The sequence below is a fragment of the Adiantum capillus-veneris genome, chromosome 17 (genome assembly GCF_014529385.1).
Source record: "Adiantum capillus-veneris isolate H3 chromosome 17, ASM1452938v2, whole genome shotgun sequence".
In the NCBI taxonomy this organism is placed as follows: Eukaryota; Viridiplantae; Streptophyta; class Polypodiopsida; order Polypodiales; family Pteridaceae; genus Adiantum; species Adiantum capillus-veneris.
Genome location: NC_140947.1, coordinates 128915515 through 128934002, shown reverse-complemented (window position 1 = coordinate 128934002; position 18488 = coordinate 128915515). Strand labels below are relative to the sequence as shown.

Below are 18488 nucleotides of genomic sequence, written 5' to 3'. Positions count from 1 at the left end.
TACTCAAGCCTTACAAAGGAGAGCCACCAAAAGAATCAATAATGGAGGACTCACCAGAGATTGAAGATTAAGAAGAGATGTTGTAGCCTGCATCGATCCTTCGACACGAAGACAAGGTACTAAGAAACGGTAAGATTATCCAATGATATCTTGTTAAGTTTAAGAATTATCCTTTTGAAGATGCTAGATGGATGCAAGGAACCTAGCTTAAGGATAATATGAACCTTGTCAATGCTTACAATGCTAAACTAGAGTAAGCAAATGAAAATGCATTTTAAATTAACAAAGTTTTTGTCTTATAAGACTCATTCTCTTTCTTTTATTGTGCACAAAATCTAAGAAGTATGCATGCCTAGGATCATGTTTGTGGTAACGACGTCTTCCAAACACCAAGTAGAACTTGTCACTCTACTTTAGAAGTATATCGACTAAAGAGCAGACATGCTTGCGACAGCTAAGTCTCCCGAGCACCAAATGGATTAGTCATTCATTCTGGAATGATGTCGTAGGGTAAAAATGGATCCTCTATCTGCTAAGAAACATGGACTAATGACTAGGATTTATCTTCTCTACCTCATAATCAAGGATGACTATGATTTCAAGAGAGAGGTAATGTCATAAAATATAATATCTGACTTTACCAAATGATTTTCTCATATTAAACTGATCACTTAATATGGGAAGATAAAAGCGGAACAAGAGTTAGGATATATATATATATATATATATATATATATATATATATATATATATATATATATATATATATATATATCTGTGTGTGTGTGTGTGTGTGTGTGTGTGTGTGTGTGTTTCTAAACCTATCTCAACAGGGGACCGAAAGGAGAAATGGTTGCATCTCAATAGGGGTCCAAAAGGAGACGGTCTACCAAAGAGTAATGTGCAATAAGTGCTTCTAGATTTACCTCAGCAAGGGACCAAGAGGAGAGATGGTTACATCTCAAAAGGGGTCCAAACGGAGATAGTCTATCAAAGAGAAACATGCATCTAATGGAGCCTAAAAGACCTTATTAGGGTTAGCTTCATTAAAGACCTCCAAAAGCTAATGTTAAAAAGTCCTTTGATCTTACGTAAGCTAGGGCTAACCTCGAGGTGGGAATCCTATCCGAGCATGAGGTGCTAAGGTGGTTGTGGAAACCTTGCCAAATCTTGACGTGATTTTTATGCTTAAATGACTAAGGTTTTTGAAATGTTAAATTCAAAGATAAATTCTCAAGAGGCATGAACGTTTCCATGCTTGATTAACTAAGGCTTGAAGTATTCAATCCAAAGCAAATGACTTAAGAAGCATAAAAGACACATGCTTGCTTGATTGACTAAGTCCTTGAAGTATTCAAGTCAACCAAATGACTTAATAAGCATAAAAGACACATGTTCAAATGATCCTCAACATGTGGCCCTCGTGATGTGATTGAATGCTATTGGATATGTTTTAAAGGGGTCCAATGAGAATTTAGATACATGAAAATAAATAATTAAGTTCTTTCTCTCAAAGAGGAAAAAGATGACACGTGTCCAAATGAAATAATAAAATAATACGAGAGAGAGAGAGAGAGAGAGAGGTGTGGACCAAGCATGAGAGGGGAGTATACTCTCCCACTCACACATACACATTCTCTCATTGTGTGGAGTGCAAAGTGCAAGAGCTCCATCTCCTTCTCCAAGCTTGTTGAGAAGTGGAGAGCCTACACCAACACTCTTGGCTATGGAATGCAAATCCAACCAAGAGCCATGCTTCAATGCTTAAGCTTTCCATCTTCTTCATCTTCATTACTATGCTATCATGCTATGCTAAGCAAGAAGAGTGATGATAAGTGAAGAACTACTTCTTTCTCCTATGAAATGTTTCTTCTTCCTCTTCCTTACCCTCATTCCCCGCTAGCTCTCTCCACCTTCGAAGGTGTTTGAGGCCTTGGGACTCAGGCTTGGGATAGTTAATGCTTTTTGCGAATTTTATGTTAAGCTCGTGATGCATGAAGCTTTCCATCTTCATAGCATCACCAAGGTCACAAGGAACACAAAAATTGTATTGTAACAAAGTCTCTCTTGATGGGAGAATCTATAATACAAACGCCTTTTGGAGGGGGGACCGGCTCCAAGTAAATCCGGTCATCAACTATTGTCATGTTCTCTAATACTCTCTCTCTCTTGCAAAAGTATTCTTCATGCCAAGTTAATTAAGTACTATGTTTATGTTGCTGCCATCAATTAAGTTCACCCTCTATGTTCTCAAAGTGATCTCACAAAATGCTCACCTTAATTCTCTTAATTCCGCTATTCTCAAAGTTCATAGGTCGTTCCCATTATAGTTTTCAACTTTTTTTACTTATGGAATGTGGATTTGGCAAATAGAAGGCTCAGGGATTCTGTAGATATGCTTGGAGATGAAAAACTGGCAGGTGATAGCAACCGCAGTAGCTGCCACATTGGCATCTGTTTCCTATCTAGTCACTTCTTGTGGATTCCTCACCTCTAGGGCTTCCCAATGACGCCATGTATCACTCAAAATGACCACTTTTTGCCAAAGTTTTAAGCCAACTTAGCCAATTACTGCAGAAACTGCTTAACTCATAGTTGATGACTCAAACAATAACCAAATTTTTTAGATATGCCCTCCTAGAGTATATGCAAGTGCACAAACAAGAATCGCAATTCACACACCCCTTTATAGAAGTTAAATTATTCTGCAGAATTCCATTAGGACTTGAATAGTTGTATCTTGTGAAGGATGTTAACTTTGCAGCCAAGTTCTTCAGAAGGTAGAAGAATGAGTAACTTGGTCGTATTGGGAATGGCAAGTGCACCAAAGCATCAGATTTAGGAAAACATTTGTGGTACAACTGCCGATAATAACGCACAAAGTTGATCAAGAAACCTGTAGAACATAATTAAAATCAAGCACGTAGAAGGTAGAAGTATTTAAGACTGTAAGAAGCATTAAAGAAGTGTGAGCTAGGCAGATAGAAGTTCCTTTGCTCTCTTGAGCGTAGCTCTACATAAAAACAAAGAAATATTTTCTTTTGTGGTCCTCAAATGAGAACACTTTGAAGTAGAAAGTTGTTCATGTCCCCGTTTCCAATAAGTTGCATGGGCAATTTTTTTCAAAAACTCCTTAACTTTTTACTTATTTCAAAAAATACTCACCTAAGTCATATAAAAGCAGTTTTCTATTTTTAGAACTATTCCTCTTACCTTCTCTTTTGCATGGGAGGCTTGTGGACCACATCCCTTATCTCCACATAGCTTTAGGATGGCATGATGTGTGGATAATAACACCTTTGCTCCCATTACCACCTTTTGATTAGCCATACTGCCCACTTTTAGAGGCTTTCAAGACTCTTTTGGACTGGCAAATGTCTCGTCTTTGCCCCATAAGATCCCGATTGATTCCTTATTGGATTTCGTTGGCACTTGTGAAAAATGCATTCAAATTCTGGAAATCTTTAGTTCACAAACACATTCCTCTACCCATTGTACATAATAAACCCTTCTACTATTTATTATTTTCTCTCACTATAATAGCCAATTCCAGAGAGAGAAAATTCATTAAGTAGACCAAAAACAAAATTTGGTGACATTATCCCACCCTTGAAATCACAGTCGTATCTGACTATGCTTCTATTCAAGAGAGGTATCTTTGGTTCATTGGATTTTTGTTCAGGATCCACTTTTAGCACATTGGACATTGTTCCAAGGTAGATGACCAATCTACTTGGCACTCGGGAGAAAATCGACCGGAAGTATGTCTACCCTGTTAGCACTAGCACATTGGACATTGTTCCAAAGTAGATGAATAATCTACTTGGCACTTGGAAGAAAATATTTTGGAAGTATGTCTACCTTATTAGCACTAACACCTTTTTGCAATAGATTGCAAGTCTACTCAGTACTCAAGAGAAACTCTACTGCAAGTGTGCAACATTTGGTATGCATACACATTACATTTCAACATTAATAAAGAATTTGAGACAACAAAGTTGAAAAGAGAGAATCATGCTCTTCTTCATTGCATTTTCATTGAATACATCAATGTAAAAACATTAGGGCATTGTATGCAATCTATTGTAGGTGGCTAATAGTGAAATACTATCCTTCAATTGTGACTCTTGCATCCATTTAGCATCTTCAAAAGGGTAGTTTTTAAATTTAATGAGATAGTTACGTAGCACCTTACCATTGTGTAGCACCTTGTCTTTGTGGCGGATGATATGCTTGAGTTGCAATATCTCCTTATCAGCCCCTTCAAATTATGGAGGATCTTCTGCTAATGGCTCTGCGGTGAATTACCCTTGTAGCCCTTTCATAGACTTACATGGAATGCATTATGGATTGGCCAATGAGAGGGTAGCTTGAGTTGATGAGCTGTTTCATCGATTGGTTGTAGAATTTGGAATGGCCCATAATACCTGTGTGTGCTAATTTTGCATAGTACTTTTGATGACCTATGATTTCTCCGTGCCAACTTTTTCCCATAGTGTGTCTTAAACGACCTTTGGGAAACTTGAAGAGAACCTAGCCATTCTCTTTGAACTAAATATTTCTTCTATGGTTGTCAACAATAGCCTTGTGCTTTTGTTGTGTGATAGAGAAAGCTTCTTTAATCTTAGCAAAAGCATCACATAAGTCACAACTATACTCATTAGTAGCAACAAAGATCTTCCTATGCATTCTCAAAATGGGGGGAACTTTTGACCTTCCTTTGATTACCTCAAAATGTTTTGTACTTGTTGTGTATGCATATTCTACTAAAGGTAGATACTTCTCCCATTGGTTGCATTGGTCTAATTCCTACATTACATAGTCTTTGAGTAGATCAAGCACAATGGACTTCACAATTTTAGTTTGCCCATCCATTTGAGGATGATAGACTGAAGAGAAATTGAGCTTTGTTCCAAGATTCTCAAAGAGTCTCTTTCAAAAAATAATGGTCATTCTAGGATCCATGTTGGAAACAATACTTGTTTACAAACCATGATACTTAAATATTTGAAAGATGAATAGTTGTGCCATATGTGGAGCCTTACTAGTCTTTTTTACAAGTATAAAATGGGCTTGCTTGCTAGATCTATCTACTATTGTCATATCCATGTATTCCCATGGATAGACTTTGGTAAGCCATAGTTAAAATCCATAGCGATACTTACCCATGGAGAATCAGGAATTGGGAGCAGTTGGAGCAAACCGGGTTGTTTCCCATGGTCATATTTGATCTTTTGGCAAGTAATGCATTGAGTCTCATTTTCTTTATGCCCTTTTTCATTGTAGGCCCAAAGGAATATGTGTCGATTGCATTCATTGCTTCCTAAATCCTTTTATGCCTAGCATATGGTGGACCATGCAATTCATACATGACTTTATCTCTTAACCTTTTAGTAACACATAGCCGAGAGCCATAGAGAAGATAGCCATCATGAACAACACATGTTTCTTGTGTCTTCCTTAACTCTACTTGTAATGGAATTGATATTTCTATTAATTATTGCAGCTGACAGGTGGAAAAGGCTTGACCGAGCTAGGCCTATGCATACGGAAATATATTTCATGTTTTATTCAAGTGCTCTTTATGAGCTTCGGTCATTTATGACCGGCCGGCCAGTTTGTACTCAATTTAACCATTCAAGAAATCTATAAATGAAATACGTGCAAGAGGCAAATGGTCACTCTTGCACGGGGGGAGATTGCACCCAGTGTCTGTGTTATTCTCTTCTCCTCTTCTCTCTTCTCTCTCTCGCCGTGCCGGCGTAGCACTCCGCTCTAGGAGGTGCGCCTGCACGTGCGCTGTTGCGATGTCTCGCTCTTGCTCTCTCTCTCTCTCTCTCTCTCTCTCTCTCTCTCTCTCTCTCTCTCTCTCTCTCTCTCTCTCTCTCTCTCTCTCTTTGTTCGCTTACGGCTTCTATTATGTGCTACGAGATTTGTTAGATAAGTAGATTGGTGCATTTCATGGATTGCAATATATTGTATTTGGGTATTTGCAGGGACACCGCGCCTCCGTTTGTAGCAGTGGTATCTGGGGCTACGTTCAAACAATTGAAGATTTCAATAATCAAAAGCTAAGTGTAATTACGCAATTTTATTTTGCTTCATCTAATTTTATTTCTTTACCACTTCTTGATTAGCATGATTCCTGTAAATGTTTAAAATCTCAAGGTAATTAAGAAAAAATCTCTCATCAAATTATGATGAGGAAGAGTAATAATGGATCATATAGTTAGAATCATGATATTTAATGTAGAAGGATCTATAATAATGGCATGCTTATTAATTCAAAGTTTGAAGTTTGTTATAATAGGGTTAATTTTCTTCAGAGTGTGACAAAAATTTGAGTCGAGATCATCAAGACTTACGTTCATAGGGAAAGAGAAGTAGAAGAAGAAGTTGAGGTGGTCTGGTGTGGAAATAATCCCAGGAATAATCCCAGGAGACCTTCATGAGGTGGTAACCTTCGTAACCTAGTCTTCTTTGAGCATTATGAATGACATCTTTGAACGCTAAACTCCTGAAGAGGTGAAGGGAAGCAAAGTTGGTGTCCTCAATATTCGCTCGAAACTTTGAGATGCTTAGACGGTCAATAGTGTAAGCCATCATCAGTTGCACAACTTCTCTACCAAAACCCTTTCCGCAACAATCTGATTTGGAAAACATATTCTCAATTTCAACAGTAAATGGCTCCTCAACATCGTTCATATACAGATTGACATCCCCCACCAATATGGCTACTTCTTGAGCATCATTGCAACTGAGGTCCTCATCAATCCTTTGCTTGTCCAAGACAATGAAAGTGCACTTGCGAGGGTCGATCATCAAAGAGTGCTGCATGGCGTAGTCCTCTGAAATTAGCTAGAGCGGCTCGGAGCCAGTGGCTTGGAGCAGAAGAGGATCTTGCATCCATGTATGATACTTGGGCACATGCAACTCTCTCGTGCCCTTCACGCTCACCATCAACCAACGCTACTCTCACCTCTCGACTTTCACCCACCAACACTGACGGCTTTACCTTTCTCTATAATTTGCATGTTTCTCTACCTAGCCACATGTCGACCACTGGAGTCCTCCGATAGCTACATACCCACCCCTTTGCACCTCAGCAACACACACACACACACACACTGTTATAGAATTGATATTTTATTATCTATTGCAGTTGACAGGTGGCAAAAGCATCAGCAGATAATGGATTATGCAGAAGGATGTTACATTTTATGTATATTTGATTATTCAAGTGCTCTTTATGAGCTTTGGCCAATTATGTCCGGTCGGCCAGTTTGTACTCATTTTTTATCATTCAAGAAATCTATAAATGAAATACGTGCAAGAGGGAAATGGTCACTCTTGCACGGGGGGAGATTGCACCCAATGCTCTTGTCTATTCTTCTCTCCTTCCCTCTCTTCTCTTTCGTCGTGCCAGGCGTAGCACTCCGCTCTCGCAGGTGTGCCTGCGCATGTTCTTTGCCTCTCTCTCGCACTCTGTCTCTCTCTATTCGTGTATCTCACGATTATGCGTCTATGTGGTTGCCAGGTATGTCGATTAGCATATCCTATGGTTTGTAGTGTGCTATTTTGGGTATTATGCAGGGTAGCCAGGCTTTCGGCTATAGCAGTGGTATCAGAGCATGGGCTACGTTCTCGAATTTTACACAAATCATGCCTATGGAAATCAACACGATCAAAGATAAGTGATGCTTACCTGTACTTATTTTTTGAAGCTGCTTAAAACCTATATATAAGTGATTATTATTAATATACTAGGACTGCAAATGTGTATGAATACTTCAAGAATTGTGGGATTTTCATAGTGAAATAGACATAATCTAGTGATTGGTAGTAATACTAGTAGTCTAGTTATGGTGACTCTTAAGTACAAAAATAGATTAAAACTCATGCATGAGAAGAAGCACTATATTGATCATGAAATCTTAATTTTTATTTCATAGTTATTACACAGATCAACGTACGTGTCTTTTGTCGATGCATAACACCTAGCTAGATAACGGCCCTTATATCTTCATGAACTTCCTGTAGCGGATTTATTATGTATGATCTAGTGACGATTTATCATCTGCATAAGGAGCGGCAAAGAGAGGGATATTATGTATTAACTAATGACTATTTACCATCTGCATACGGAGCGGTAAATAGAGGGAATAACGATGGTGATCTGCACTCCTGCTAGCAAATGTTAGTTGCAGCAGACGTACATCGTCCATTACCTGCCGTCCGCCATTTTTTCACAATATACCGACCATTGTGTACCTTCCACTAACTATGGGTTTCGCCTACAATATCGAGCGGCAATAACACAATCAGTTGGGTCGCTTGCAATCCTAGAGCTGAGACTGGACCTGCTTTACAATCTTCCTCTCCTGCTACCACTCCACTTCCTCTCGACCAGCCCCCATGCAGCCTTCATCGTACTTGTGGCAGTTTCTCTCTCTCTCTCTCTCTCTCTCTCTCTCTCTCTCTCTCTCTCTCTCTCTCTCTCTCTCTCTCTCTCTCTCTCTCTCTCTCTCTCTCTCTCTCTCTCTCTCAGCCCACGGCTCACAAGACTGCACCATGCAAGGAACTACTGGTGCCGTCCAACACCGTTTGTTCACGGCAGCTGCACCTACCAACCTTTTCATGCATGCGATGTAGCTCCCACTCCTATGGCCAAGCTGGATATCAACTATGGGTCACTAAGAGTCAAATTCTCTCATGCCAGCTACGTGATGGGGTGCCTGAGCCTTCCCTTTTTGGAGCTGGACATTCAACGCCACCCACCCCTTCAACACTTTGAGTGAAGCATGCTATGCATGCTAGCACACACACCATCTCTTACAGCTTGATTAGCATTAGCTACTACCTCTCTCTCTCGCTTTCTCTCTGCGGTTGCTCTACCAACCACCCATGCAGTGGTTTTCCCACTATCGCCCTCTCTTTCTCTCGTAGTTTTCCGGCCGCCCTTCCATGAAGACGCCATGCAACCATCCAGCGCTCACTTCCTTGCCTCTCGGTCTGCAGTTATCTCCCTACCACCAGAACGTGCCTACCCATGCAAATAATCAACTGCAACCGTCGAGCGTTCTCTCTCTCTCTCTCTCTCTCTCTCTCTCTCTCTCTCTCTCTCTCTCTCTCTCTCTCTCTCTCTCTCTCTCTCTCTCTCTCTCTCTCTCTCTCTCTCTCTCTCTCTCTCTCTCTCTCTCTCTCTCTCTCGACTTTCTTTCACTAACCTCTCCCCCTCATCTGTTGCTTTTGCCGCCCACACAAGACTGCCCACCCCCTTGGCGACTACCTACCCTGGCGGACAGTGTTGTAGCTCCTCAGTGACTGGCGCAAGGAACCAGATTGGAGCGCAATCACATGGCGCTACGGCGCACGAGGTGGCCCTTTTCTGTGTCCAAGAGCACATCTTGGGATCCTTGGCACCATGTTATATTAGCGAGCTTTTTCGAAAAACCTTGGGAGGCACTTTGCAGTACATGATTTGTTATTACCTTCACTTTGACACAACTGTGTGTTTTCGTCCCCTGAGGCAAAAGCTCAATTGAGGACAGACACACAAAGATCAGACACATAATGGAGAGGTAGATTCATCTACTATAACCAGAGAGGTGGACGCCATTTTCTGAGTATGTGAGCCACCATCCCTATCACCCTCCCATGACGCCGGAGATGTCCAATATAATCAGCAGAACATTCCAATCAAAATACTTGACGAAGCCAATGATCCACAAGCAGCATGATGAATTAATTCAGCTCGAGCTAACGAAGTAATCTAGTTTCTTGCAACAGTTGCTACCGATCGCATTGACCCCCTGCAATATGGCAACAAGCTCAGTACCTCAACAACTACCACGCTTCATGCTCATGCTCTACTTATTCGTCCTCCCATGACCCTCAACTTCACGACCTGCAAGCTCCCTTTGCCCGCTTTCACAGCGCTTCCCTACGTGACTCAGCGCTCTAGTTCAGGACTCAAGGCCTCTGTGTACTATTGCACGCAAGCTCACGAGATGCGAGCAAAGAACGAGGACAAACACACAGTGAGAGATCATAACTAGGGCTTTCACATGCTAGGAGTCTCTCTCTTAAGGAAGGTTTCCAGCCGGTGATACTTACTGCAGCGGACATTGACAAAGCTTTTCAGCAATCACACGGATTTGGTCACATAGTTAATTATGGCCTTTTGATGCCGGTTAAGGTTAATATAACATTTCAATTCATTTCTATCTCTCTCCCCCTTACCTTTTGGATCACTATTGATATCAATACTACACCTGAGCTGCGGACCCTACTTTTGTATTCGATTGTCCCCAACCTCGCAAGTCGATGACCTCTTGCCGTCCCCACACACTCACGTGTCACTTCCGATGATATATGCATACCCACACCCACAACCACACACACACATACTTACTGTGAGTGTTCTATATGGTCGACTTTCATAGCTTGAAGTTGATGTCCGAATCATTGTCAAAATTGTGCAACAATACAACGAATTTTTGTAAAGCAATGGATATAGCGATGATAGTCAAAATTCTTTTATGGTTTTGATGTCGTATGAGGTCTCACGTACTACGGTCCTATCGCATCTGTTGCATGCTAGGTATATGTCATTGGGATGTATTTTCAATATTTTGTGCATGATCAAGATGTATCAGGCCTAAGTATTACAAGCATGACCATCTGAGAACTCTAACTATATCCACTTCTAGCTACCAACACTTAAAGTGACTGCTATCCAGACTACAAATGGGTATAATCTTACAATACATCATTAATGGCGTAATATACAAATAGTGATGTAATGGAATTAGATTTTCAAATTGATTGCTCTATTTTGTTCCATCATATGGTATAATGGTAAGTCAATTTTTGTTACATATTACTTGATATAATTTCATTTATTTTCTTATGTATCACATCACTGCCAATGTTTCCCATACTCCTTCGCAAAAGACTATGTTTACTGAAGGATATTTACCTCTCTACCCGAATTTGAGGTAAACTACTTTAGGAGACCTGCTTTTGACCTATCCTAACATTCATACATTGAGTGTGGCATCACTTTCTCTGACGACTAATATCCACTGGTCATCCTAATCTTGCAAACCACCCTGTCAATTTAGCTCACACCTCTATTATCCGCTCATTTGCACTTCAAACTGTCTACTTTCATTCTCTTTTCTTGGCAAACAAACTTTGCATCAAATTTTTCCTTCGTGGTGTTTCAAATGTTACTGAATTTAATATGCAGACCATTATGCGAGGACGTCAGATAAGTAATCTCTTTACTTTATTTTATAAACTCATTTTTACAGCTTTCGTAATAATATCCTAACCACATTTTATCCGATTTTATGATACCCTCTTACAATGCTAAGGTCATGCCCTCTAATTGTATTGAAAGAAATTTTTGTTGAGATGATTTGTCAGTAAGCTATGTAGCTACTCATGTGAGCTAAGTTGCTTTGGGATACTAGAAAAATTGTTTATAAATACTTTGTCACATAAGCATACTCCAATTTTGTGTCAAACAGGTAGTAGATGTTTTGCCTGATCTAGTCCATTGGTCACATGCACACAGATTCGCCGATTTAGGCAGTGTGTAGATACTCATCTTGGTACAGATCCGCCGATTTAGGCAGTACATTGATAAATTGCAGATTCATGATTTTTAAACTTATACCAAATGCAAATTCGCCAATTTAGGCAGCATTAGTGCAGATTCACCAATTTAGGAAGCATTAGTGCAGATTCACCGATTTAGGCAGCATGTCTTATTGGTGTAGATTCGTCGATTTAGGCAACACCGATCACAAAATCATGCTGCAGTGGCTGGCCACCACTGTAACTGGTATGATTTTGTTACCCGGGTATAGAAAATGAAAGATATTTTGGATTTGGATATTTGGATTTTGGATTTGAAATGGATATATGTCGGCAGATATTTGGACTTCAATTTTTGTGGGTTGTCGCGACAGTACTTATGGAATTGGATTGACATTGATGCGAATTGATTATGATGAGTGTGACCAATGATATCCTGATTCATCAGGGTATGACATATACTGTTTATTCTAGTGGTATGGGACACTAGAATAGTCAGTATGTGGATGACGGCGGCAGGCATAAGCAACCTTGTCTAATTTTATGGAATTTTCTTTTACTATTTTTTAATCATTGTTTTTCCCAAGTATTGTTTGTAGATTTTTATCTTCGCAACTGAGGACAGTTGCTTTCCAACGGAGAGGTATGTTATAGAATTGATATTTTATTATCTATTGCAGCTGACAGGTGGCAAAAGCATCAGCAGATAATGGATTATGCAAAAGGATGTTACATTTTATGTATATTTGATTATTAAAGTGCTCTTTATGAGCTTTGGCCAATTATGTCTGGTCGGCCAGTTTGTACTCATTTTTTACCATTCAAGAAATCTATAAATGAAATACGTGCAAGAGGGAAATGGTCACTCTTGCACGGGGGGAGATTGCACCCAATGCTCATGTCTATTCTTTTCTCCTTCCTTCTCTTCTCTTTCATCGTGCCAGGCGTAGCACTCCGCTCTCGGAGGTGTACCTGCGCATGTTCTCTGCCTCTCTCTTGCACTCTGTCTCTCTCTGTTCGTGTATCTCACGATTATGCATCTATGTGGTTGCCAGGTATGTCGATTAGTATATCCTATGGTTTGTAGTGTGCTATTTTGGGTATTATGCAGGGTAGCCAGGCTTCCGACTGTAGCACACACACTCACAGAATCGAACTCAGCTAGCCACTAGTTCTCCACCATCCCTTGAGCTTGCATGACTTCCCCGATAACTGCATGCCCTTCCATCTCAGTCCAGCTCTCTCTCTCTCTCTCTCTCTCTCTCTCTCTCTCTCTCTCTCTCTCTCTCTCTCTCTCTCTCTCTCTCTCTCTCTCTATTTCCCCCATTGATCCTAGTTGGCGGTTGTGGACTGCCAACCCACAAGTACACACAAGTTGTCACAACCATCCAACAACTCTCTCTCTCCCTATGTCCCTCCTCGCCATGCAGCTAGTCCCCTGGCATCGTTTGATGCATGGCATTTAAAAGAAAAAAAAAAGCTAAAAAAAAAAGCAGACACCAGCCTTTGGCAGTGCAATTATTTGATGATTGATCAATATCGTCCTTCTGTCGACCACATCCACCTTTTCAGCTTCACTTAGCACATCCTGAATCTTTCTTAGTGCTACTCAATGGAAGTCCACAAATTACTTCTCTTGACTTCGAATCTACGAGAGGGGTCATGTTCCCATGAAAATCAGGATAAACATGCAGATTTTTGGCTAAAGCATTTCGAAAAGGAACAGAGCTATCCCCAAGCGTTCCCAAGGTTTTGTTAAGAAGTTCAAAGATAGAAACCTTCTAAGCATCTACACAATTCGCTAAGATAGGAGTTGCTGCATGATTCTCAATGATGTAGTCTAAGAGAGCACCGGTTGCACTTTGGCCTCCCTCAGTTAACCATTATTCAGGTATCATAGCTGACCAAGAAGGTCCCCATACGCCAGGAATGAAAATCTTCTTCTTTGAAACAGCCATGTGGCAGGTAGATGTCCCAGAAACAAGCACCATTCTACTGCGCAAAGGATCATTAGAATCTGTCGCCTTCAAGCTCTGAGGCACTCCTTCCATTACTCCTATGCCACCAGAATGAGCATCAATGAGTGCCGTTCCCAGAGGAGTTCCTTCTAGCAACGCAAGCTTCTCAGGAAGTGCAAAGCAGTTTCAATTCCAATTGTCCACATAAAGACGTTCTTGCCTTCGCAACAATTGTCATCATGCCATACCCTAATGGATAACCCGAAAATGCAACACTTCGCCCAATTTTTGCATAGTTTCCTTGAACAAGCTCTTCAAGCCCAACTTCTTGCCAGAAAAACATCATCCCATCCACATGCTACAGTAGCCGTAGAGTCTTTGCTGGTCATTTTCTCCATGAGAGCCCTAGATATGTCCACTTGCAAACAAAGTGTAAAGGTTCCGTGTGTCATCACCACTAGCCCTGTATGTGAGCCAATCACTTAAATCCATCCATTGAAATGCAACCGCCGAGGATTCTTTAAGATTCTCCTTTACCCAAAGACTCTTTGGTGCTTGCATTTCAGGAGAAAGGGCCCCTCCCACAAACTGTAAGAACGGTGAGTGCATGGAATTTATGCGATCAGCCTGATCTGTGGCCCTATTATCCATCCAAACAATTACATTGCACCTTGCATCACCAGTCAAAGAAACGGTAACCGGAGAATCATCTGCATCTATAGCTACAAGGGAGCACGTTGCTGCAAATCCTATCCCATTTATGTCTCCACTGGCCACATCTGCAGCTTGGCAAGATATCTTAACAGCGACACAAACTGCATGCCAAATGTCTGTGGAAGATTGCTCTACAAATTCTCCTTCCTTCCATATTTGAAGGGGACTTGATCTTGTACCTAGCAACTTCCCGTCTTCATCAAAGACTCTTGCACGGGTGCTACCTGTACCAACCATGGCCCACACCCAGATATCGTGAACCAACCATGGCAAACTCCGTCAAAGTTGAGCGATCAACTCTCATATTCAATTTCTCCTTAATTATTTATAGTTGCACCACACACACATCGACACAGTGCCAAACTATATCACGCTCTCTCTTTCTGCCTGACATTCAATGGCCCTTGTTGCTCCCTCACAAGCTCTTGTATATGCAACGTGCGCTTGAGCTGAGCAAACGCTCTCTCCCCCCCTTGTCTGCTGAATTTGACGACCACAACACAGTGATCGGCCCCCAAATATTTGCCAAGGTGAAAATTGCGCAAGCTCGTCAATGAACGGTGCAACCTGCGCTACCTTATCACCCTTGGAAGCTTTTGCGGCGGGTCTCGACTCCCCACCCAACGGTATACAGACATTGGCGAAGATCTTTTAAGTGACCACTTCCCCGATTGTCACATGCTGCTGTTGTCGGCACTCGACACACCGGCCTCTTTGCAAGTGATTCAGTTGTGTGTGTGCTCTAGCCACAGCTTTTGTGGCTGCTATATTGTGGTCATTAGTATTACCACTTTGAATTTATTCATCGTGTGTGTCTTTGTTTGCGAGCATACATGGGAGTGAACCATAAAATGGAATCTTTCCAGTATTTGGTTGCTCAGATAGTTGCCTATAATGTGTGTACCTATCCATAAGACTCAAGTTACCAAAACTCTCGACCCGCTTGCTTTTCAAGTTTCTCTAAAATCTTCCACATACATGTGCCTTTTCTTGGACTTGAAAAGATTGATGCTTGACTTCCCATGTTCTTCTCTTCTTTTGAATCAATCCCTCGTATGTATGCAAATGACTTTCATAGCTATCTTTGTCCATAGTTGCACGTAGCTTTATCAAGGACTTTCGAGCATCTTGACACTCTTTATCAAACCACCTTTTGTGTGATGATACACAGTATTGGTACTTCTGAGAGGCTCAACAACGGTCCCAAACCCAAGCTAGAGACTAAAGTCCCAAGTACAATGAATGTGTTTTCGCAGCTAACAACACTTTATACAAGATGATATGCTGCCTCACATTATCTCTCAGCTCTCTCTCTATGCTCTCTACACTCTCACTACAAATGCAAAGGTGTGAGTGTGTTTCCCAGTAACATCACTTCACAACCTTGCTAAGCTTACTACATACTATGTAGTAACATCCTTGCTCTATCCCAATATCATCTTGGAACTAAGCACAAATACTAGACTATAGGCACTAGGGTACACCTACACACGATATGCATCATATGATATGATGAGGATAACACCTCAATGCTTGGTTATATAGTGGTGGCCTATCTATTCACTCTATTTCAACCGCCCATAGGCACTCTGACCTTGGATGCTAGCACCACGGAACCATGAACACACTTAACATCCACTCTCTAGTGGCCTGTTCTCGATGATTGATCGAGCTCTACTACCACTATGGGTGGTCCACGAGCGCCTTCATAGGCTACATGAAACCTTCCAAAAGCACAATGTTCCCTTTCTCTTCTCCAAGGGCCCATCAAATTATTGACTCTGAAGCTTGCCTTTTGATGCCAACTTATTCTCTTATGATGAGGACCTGGAGGCTCTGTAGAGTGGACAAATTAATTTTTTCGATAATGTTGTGTCTCGTGAGGTGGTTTGCCCATTTTGGGCACTCTTCGCATTGGAAGTCAATCCCTCCCCTGCTGATACCGACAGAAAGATGAAGTAGACTCCAAACACAACTGTTAGCACTTTCTCCAATGATTGAGCATATGTACCGTGCATTTGGTTGCTCAAGAGCAATGCAATGAAAGCTATCTTGGCTTCTCTTGCGTTTGCCGGCCAAGCACACCATGTAGTGCTAATGCTATCTGAATTTGTATATTGTGTCTTATCAAGGCATGGGAAAGTTAAATTGTGATTTTGCCACATTAGAATTTGACCGCTATTTACCGACTCCCGGCCGATGGGTTAGAAATGGGCGGGGCATAAGTGTGGAAACTCCAAAAAAGCCCTAGTCTCTTATGCAGCAGAGCTTTCCGCGATTAGGTCTTTCGAGCGTTCTGCGTGCTTGCGAGAGAGCGCAATCTCCTTCCTGCGCATCATCTCCCGGCAGGTGATCGTCTACTTCGTCTGCGAAAATGGTATGCTTTCTTTCTCTCTCTGTCGTTGTATCGTCTCCGTGTATTGCCTCCCTGACAGGCTCCTTCCCGTACGTTTACAGGGGCGTGTCAGAACCAAGACCGTGAAGAAAGCCTCCAGAGTTATGATCGAGAGATATTACTCTCGTATGACCCTGGATTTCCAGACCAACAAGAAGATCGCCGAGGAAGTGGCCATCATTCCTTCCAAGCGCCTTCGCAACAAGATTGCGGGATTTGCAACTGTGAGTTTCTCAAGTCAAATTATTTCAGGAACCATGTTTAGAATGAATCTGTGGCTTGATTGGCCTAGTGAAAGCCTGAGTCAATGGACTAATTTTCCCAGCTTGAGTTAATGGATTAATTTTCCCCCCTATCCTCAGACACAGAGAAGCTGAACTATTGCTTACCATGGCCATGCACATTGTGGACACCGTGTGTTATCTGTGTGTAATAGAACTGGAAAAAAGCCGTAACTGATGTCTCTATCTGCCAATGAGCGTTGTACTGCAATACCAATTGTCTACATTGATTGACTTCTGGGTAGCAGTTTACATCAGTAGACATAGTTGAATGCCATTTATGGCACCGATTTTCCAATGGCCAGATGCCGCGGTGGGACCTTTTGGTGTTTAATTTCCCTCGGAAGATTTTTTTTTACAAATAACCTCCTTGTCCCAATTTGGCTGTATATCTGACATCTCTGGGTCTTGCAACATTGGTTTGTGATTATGTGGATTGGTTCTCTGCTCAACGTGTAACAAGGTGTGCTCTATGCAGCATTTGATGAAGCGTATCCAGAGAGGACCTGTGCGAGGGATATCTTTAAAGTTGCAAGAAGAGGAGCGGGAGAGGCGTATGGATTTTGTACCCGAGGAAAGCGCTATCAAGACAGATATCATTGAGGTGGGCTACCCATATAGTTCAGGCTCTTGTCGTTTACCATGTTCATGGTGCCCATCTCCAAGTTGAAACGTGTGCATGTGTTCAGGTCGATAAGGAGACAATGGATCTGTTGCAGCACCTCAACATGGGGCAGCTTCCAGGAGTTGTTAAGCAGGTGAGACTTTGGAAAGGCCATTGTTTGATAATGTAGTAGTGTCTTTGAAAGGCCTACGGAGGAAAGGAAATTTGTCATCATCTTCCCCTTTTTATCTATGTCAGGAGGCTCCTGCTGGTGGTGGCAACTTTGGAAAGCCGCAACCTGTAGGTGGATTCCAAGGTCCCCGACGGAACTGAGTTCTCCCTTTAGGGTAGTGGCTTACATTGAATGTGCAGAAGCCTGACTATCAATTGGCCAAATTTTGGCAGTTTTTTTGTAAAACAGAGGACTTATCACTTATGAGTACTATCGGCTTTTGTTCAATTTTGTATGTTTGGCAGTTAATGCATCTTGAGCAATGTAGTTAACTGTTATCGAATTGCTTTAACCGCTTGTGAATGTTCATTTTGCTTGAAAAGTGAGGAAGGCCAAATCTGCGCATTTAAATCCTACTCTGACTTGCTTGCCATCATGTAGTAGTTGGTAAGGTTTTCTATTTTACTGCTGCTGGCCATAAAAGGAATTGCTCAAAGGGATTCTGTTAATTTAAAGTAATTAGGTCTCCCCAATTTCAAAAAAATGAAAAGCCTTTTAAAATTTTTGAAGTGAAGGGTGAGTTTAGGAAATGAAGAATCATGAAAATGGAAAGTCAGACTTTTTTGTGTCTGTAATGAAGATGGTCGACTGCACTTTGATACATACGTCTTTTTGCTCATTTTCCCTCTATTTGTTTTCTTCCTTCAGAGAGTGTCCTTGCACTGTGTAAGTAACGAATATTTATTTTTTGAAGCTA

At 41.4% G+C, this 18488-nt stretch overlaps 2 protein-coding genes and 1 pseudogene across 2 annotated transcripts; 1 reads left to right on the top strand and 2 right to left on the bottom strand.

Annotated features, from left to right (window-relative positions):
• Positions 1-6354: 6354 nt before the first annotated feature.
• Positions 6355-6837, bottom strand: LOC147438063 (GCN5-related N-acetyltransferase 9-like). Its single transcript, XM_086486689.1, has one exon. It carries the CDS (start codon positions 6835-6837, stop codon positions 6355-6357), a length of 483 nt encoding a protein of 160 aa, XP_086342815.1.
• A 6344-nt stretch (positions 6838-13181) lies between these two features.
• On the bottom strand, positions 13182-14547 carry LOC147438062 (uncharacterized; annotated as a pseudogene).
• A 1969-nt stretch (positions 14548-16516) lies between these two features.
• On the top strand, positions 16517-18019 carry LOC147438061 (small ribosomal subunit protein eS17-like). The gene is made up of 5 exons (XM_086487434.1): positions 16517-16656; positions 16737-16898; positions 17434-17559; positions 17645-17713; positions 17818-18019. The coding sequence occupies exons 1-5, from the start codon at positions 16654-16656 to the stop codon at positions 17890-17892; spliced, it is 435 nt and encodes a 144-aa protein (XP_086343560.1). The 5' UTR covers positions 16517-16653; the 3' UTR covers positions 17893-18019.
• Positions 18020-18488: the final 469 nt, after the last annotated feature.

What these genes read in the sequence shown, in the direction of transcription:
- LOC147438063 (XM_086486689.1), bottom strand. Translation starts at nt 6,837, where the DNA reads ATGCAGCACTCTTTGATGATCGACCCTCGCAAGTGCACTTTCATTGTC.
- LOC147438061 (XM_086487434.1), top strand. An exon ending in AGATTGCGGGATTTGCAACT is followed by an intron (nt 16,899 to 17,433) that starts GTGAGTTTCTCA and finishes TGCTCTATGCAG; the next exon opens with CATTTGATGAAGCGTATCCA. An exon ending in TTCCAGGAGTTGTTAAGCAG is followed by an intron (nt 17,714 to 17,817) that starts GTGAGACTTTGG and finishes TATCTATGTCAG; the next exon opens with GAGGCTCCTGCTGGTGGTGG.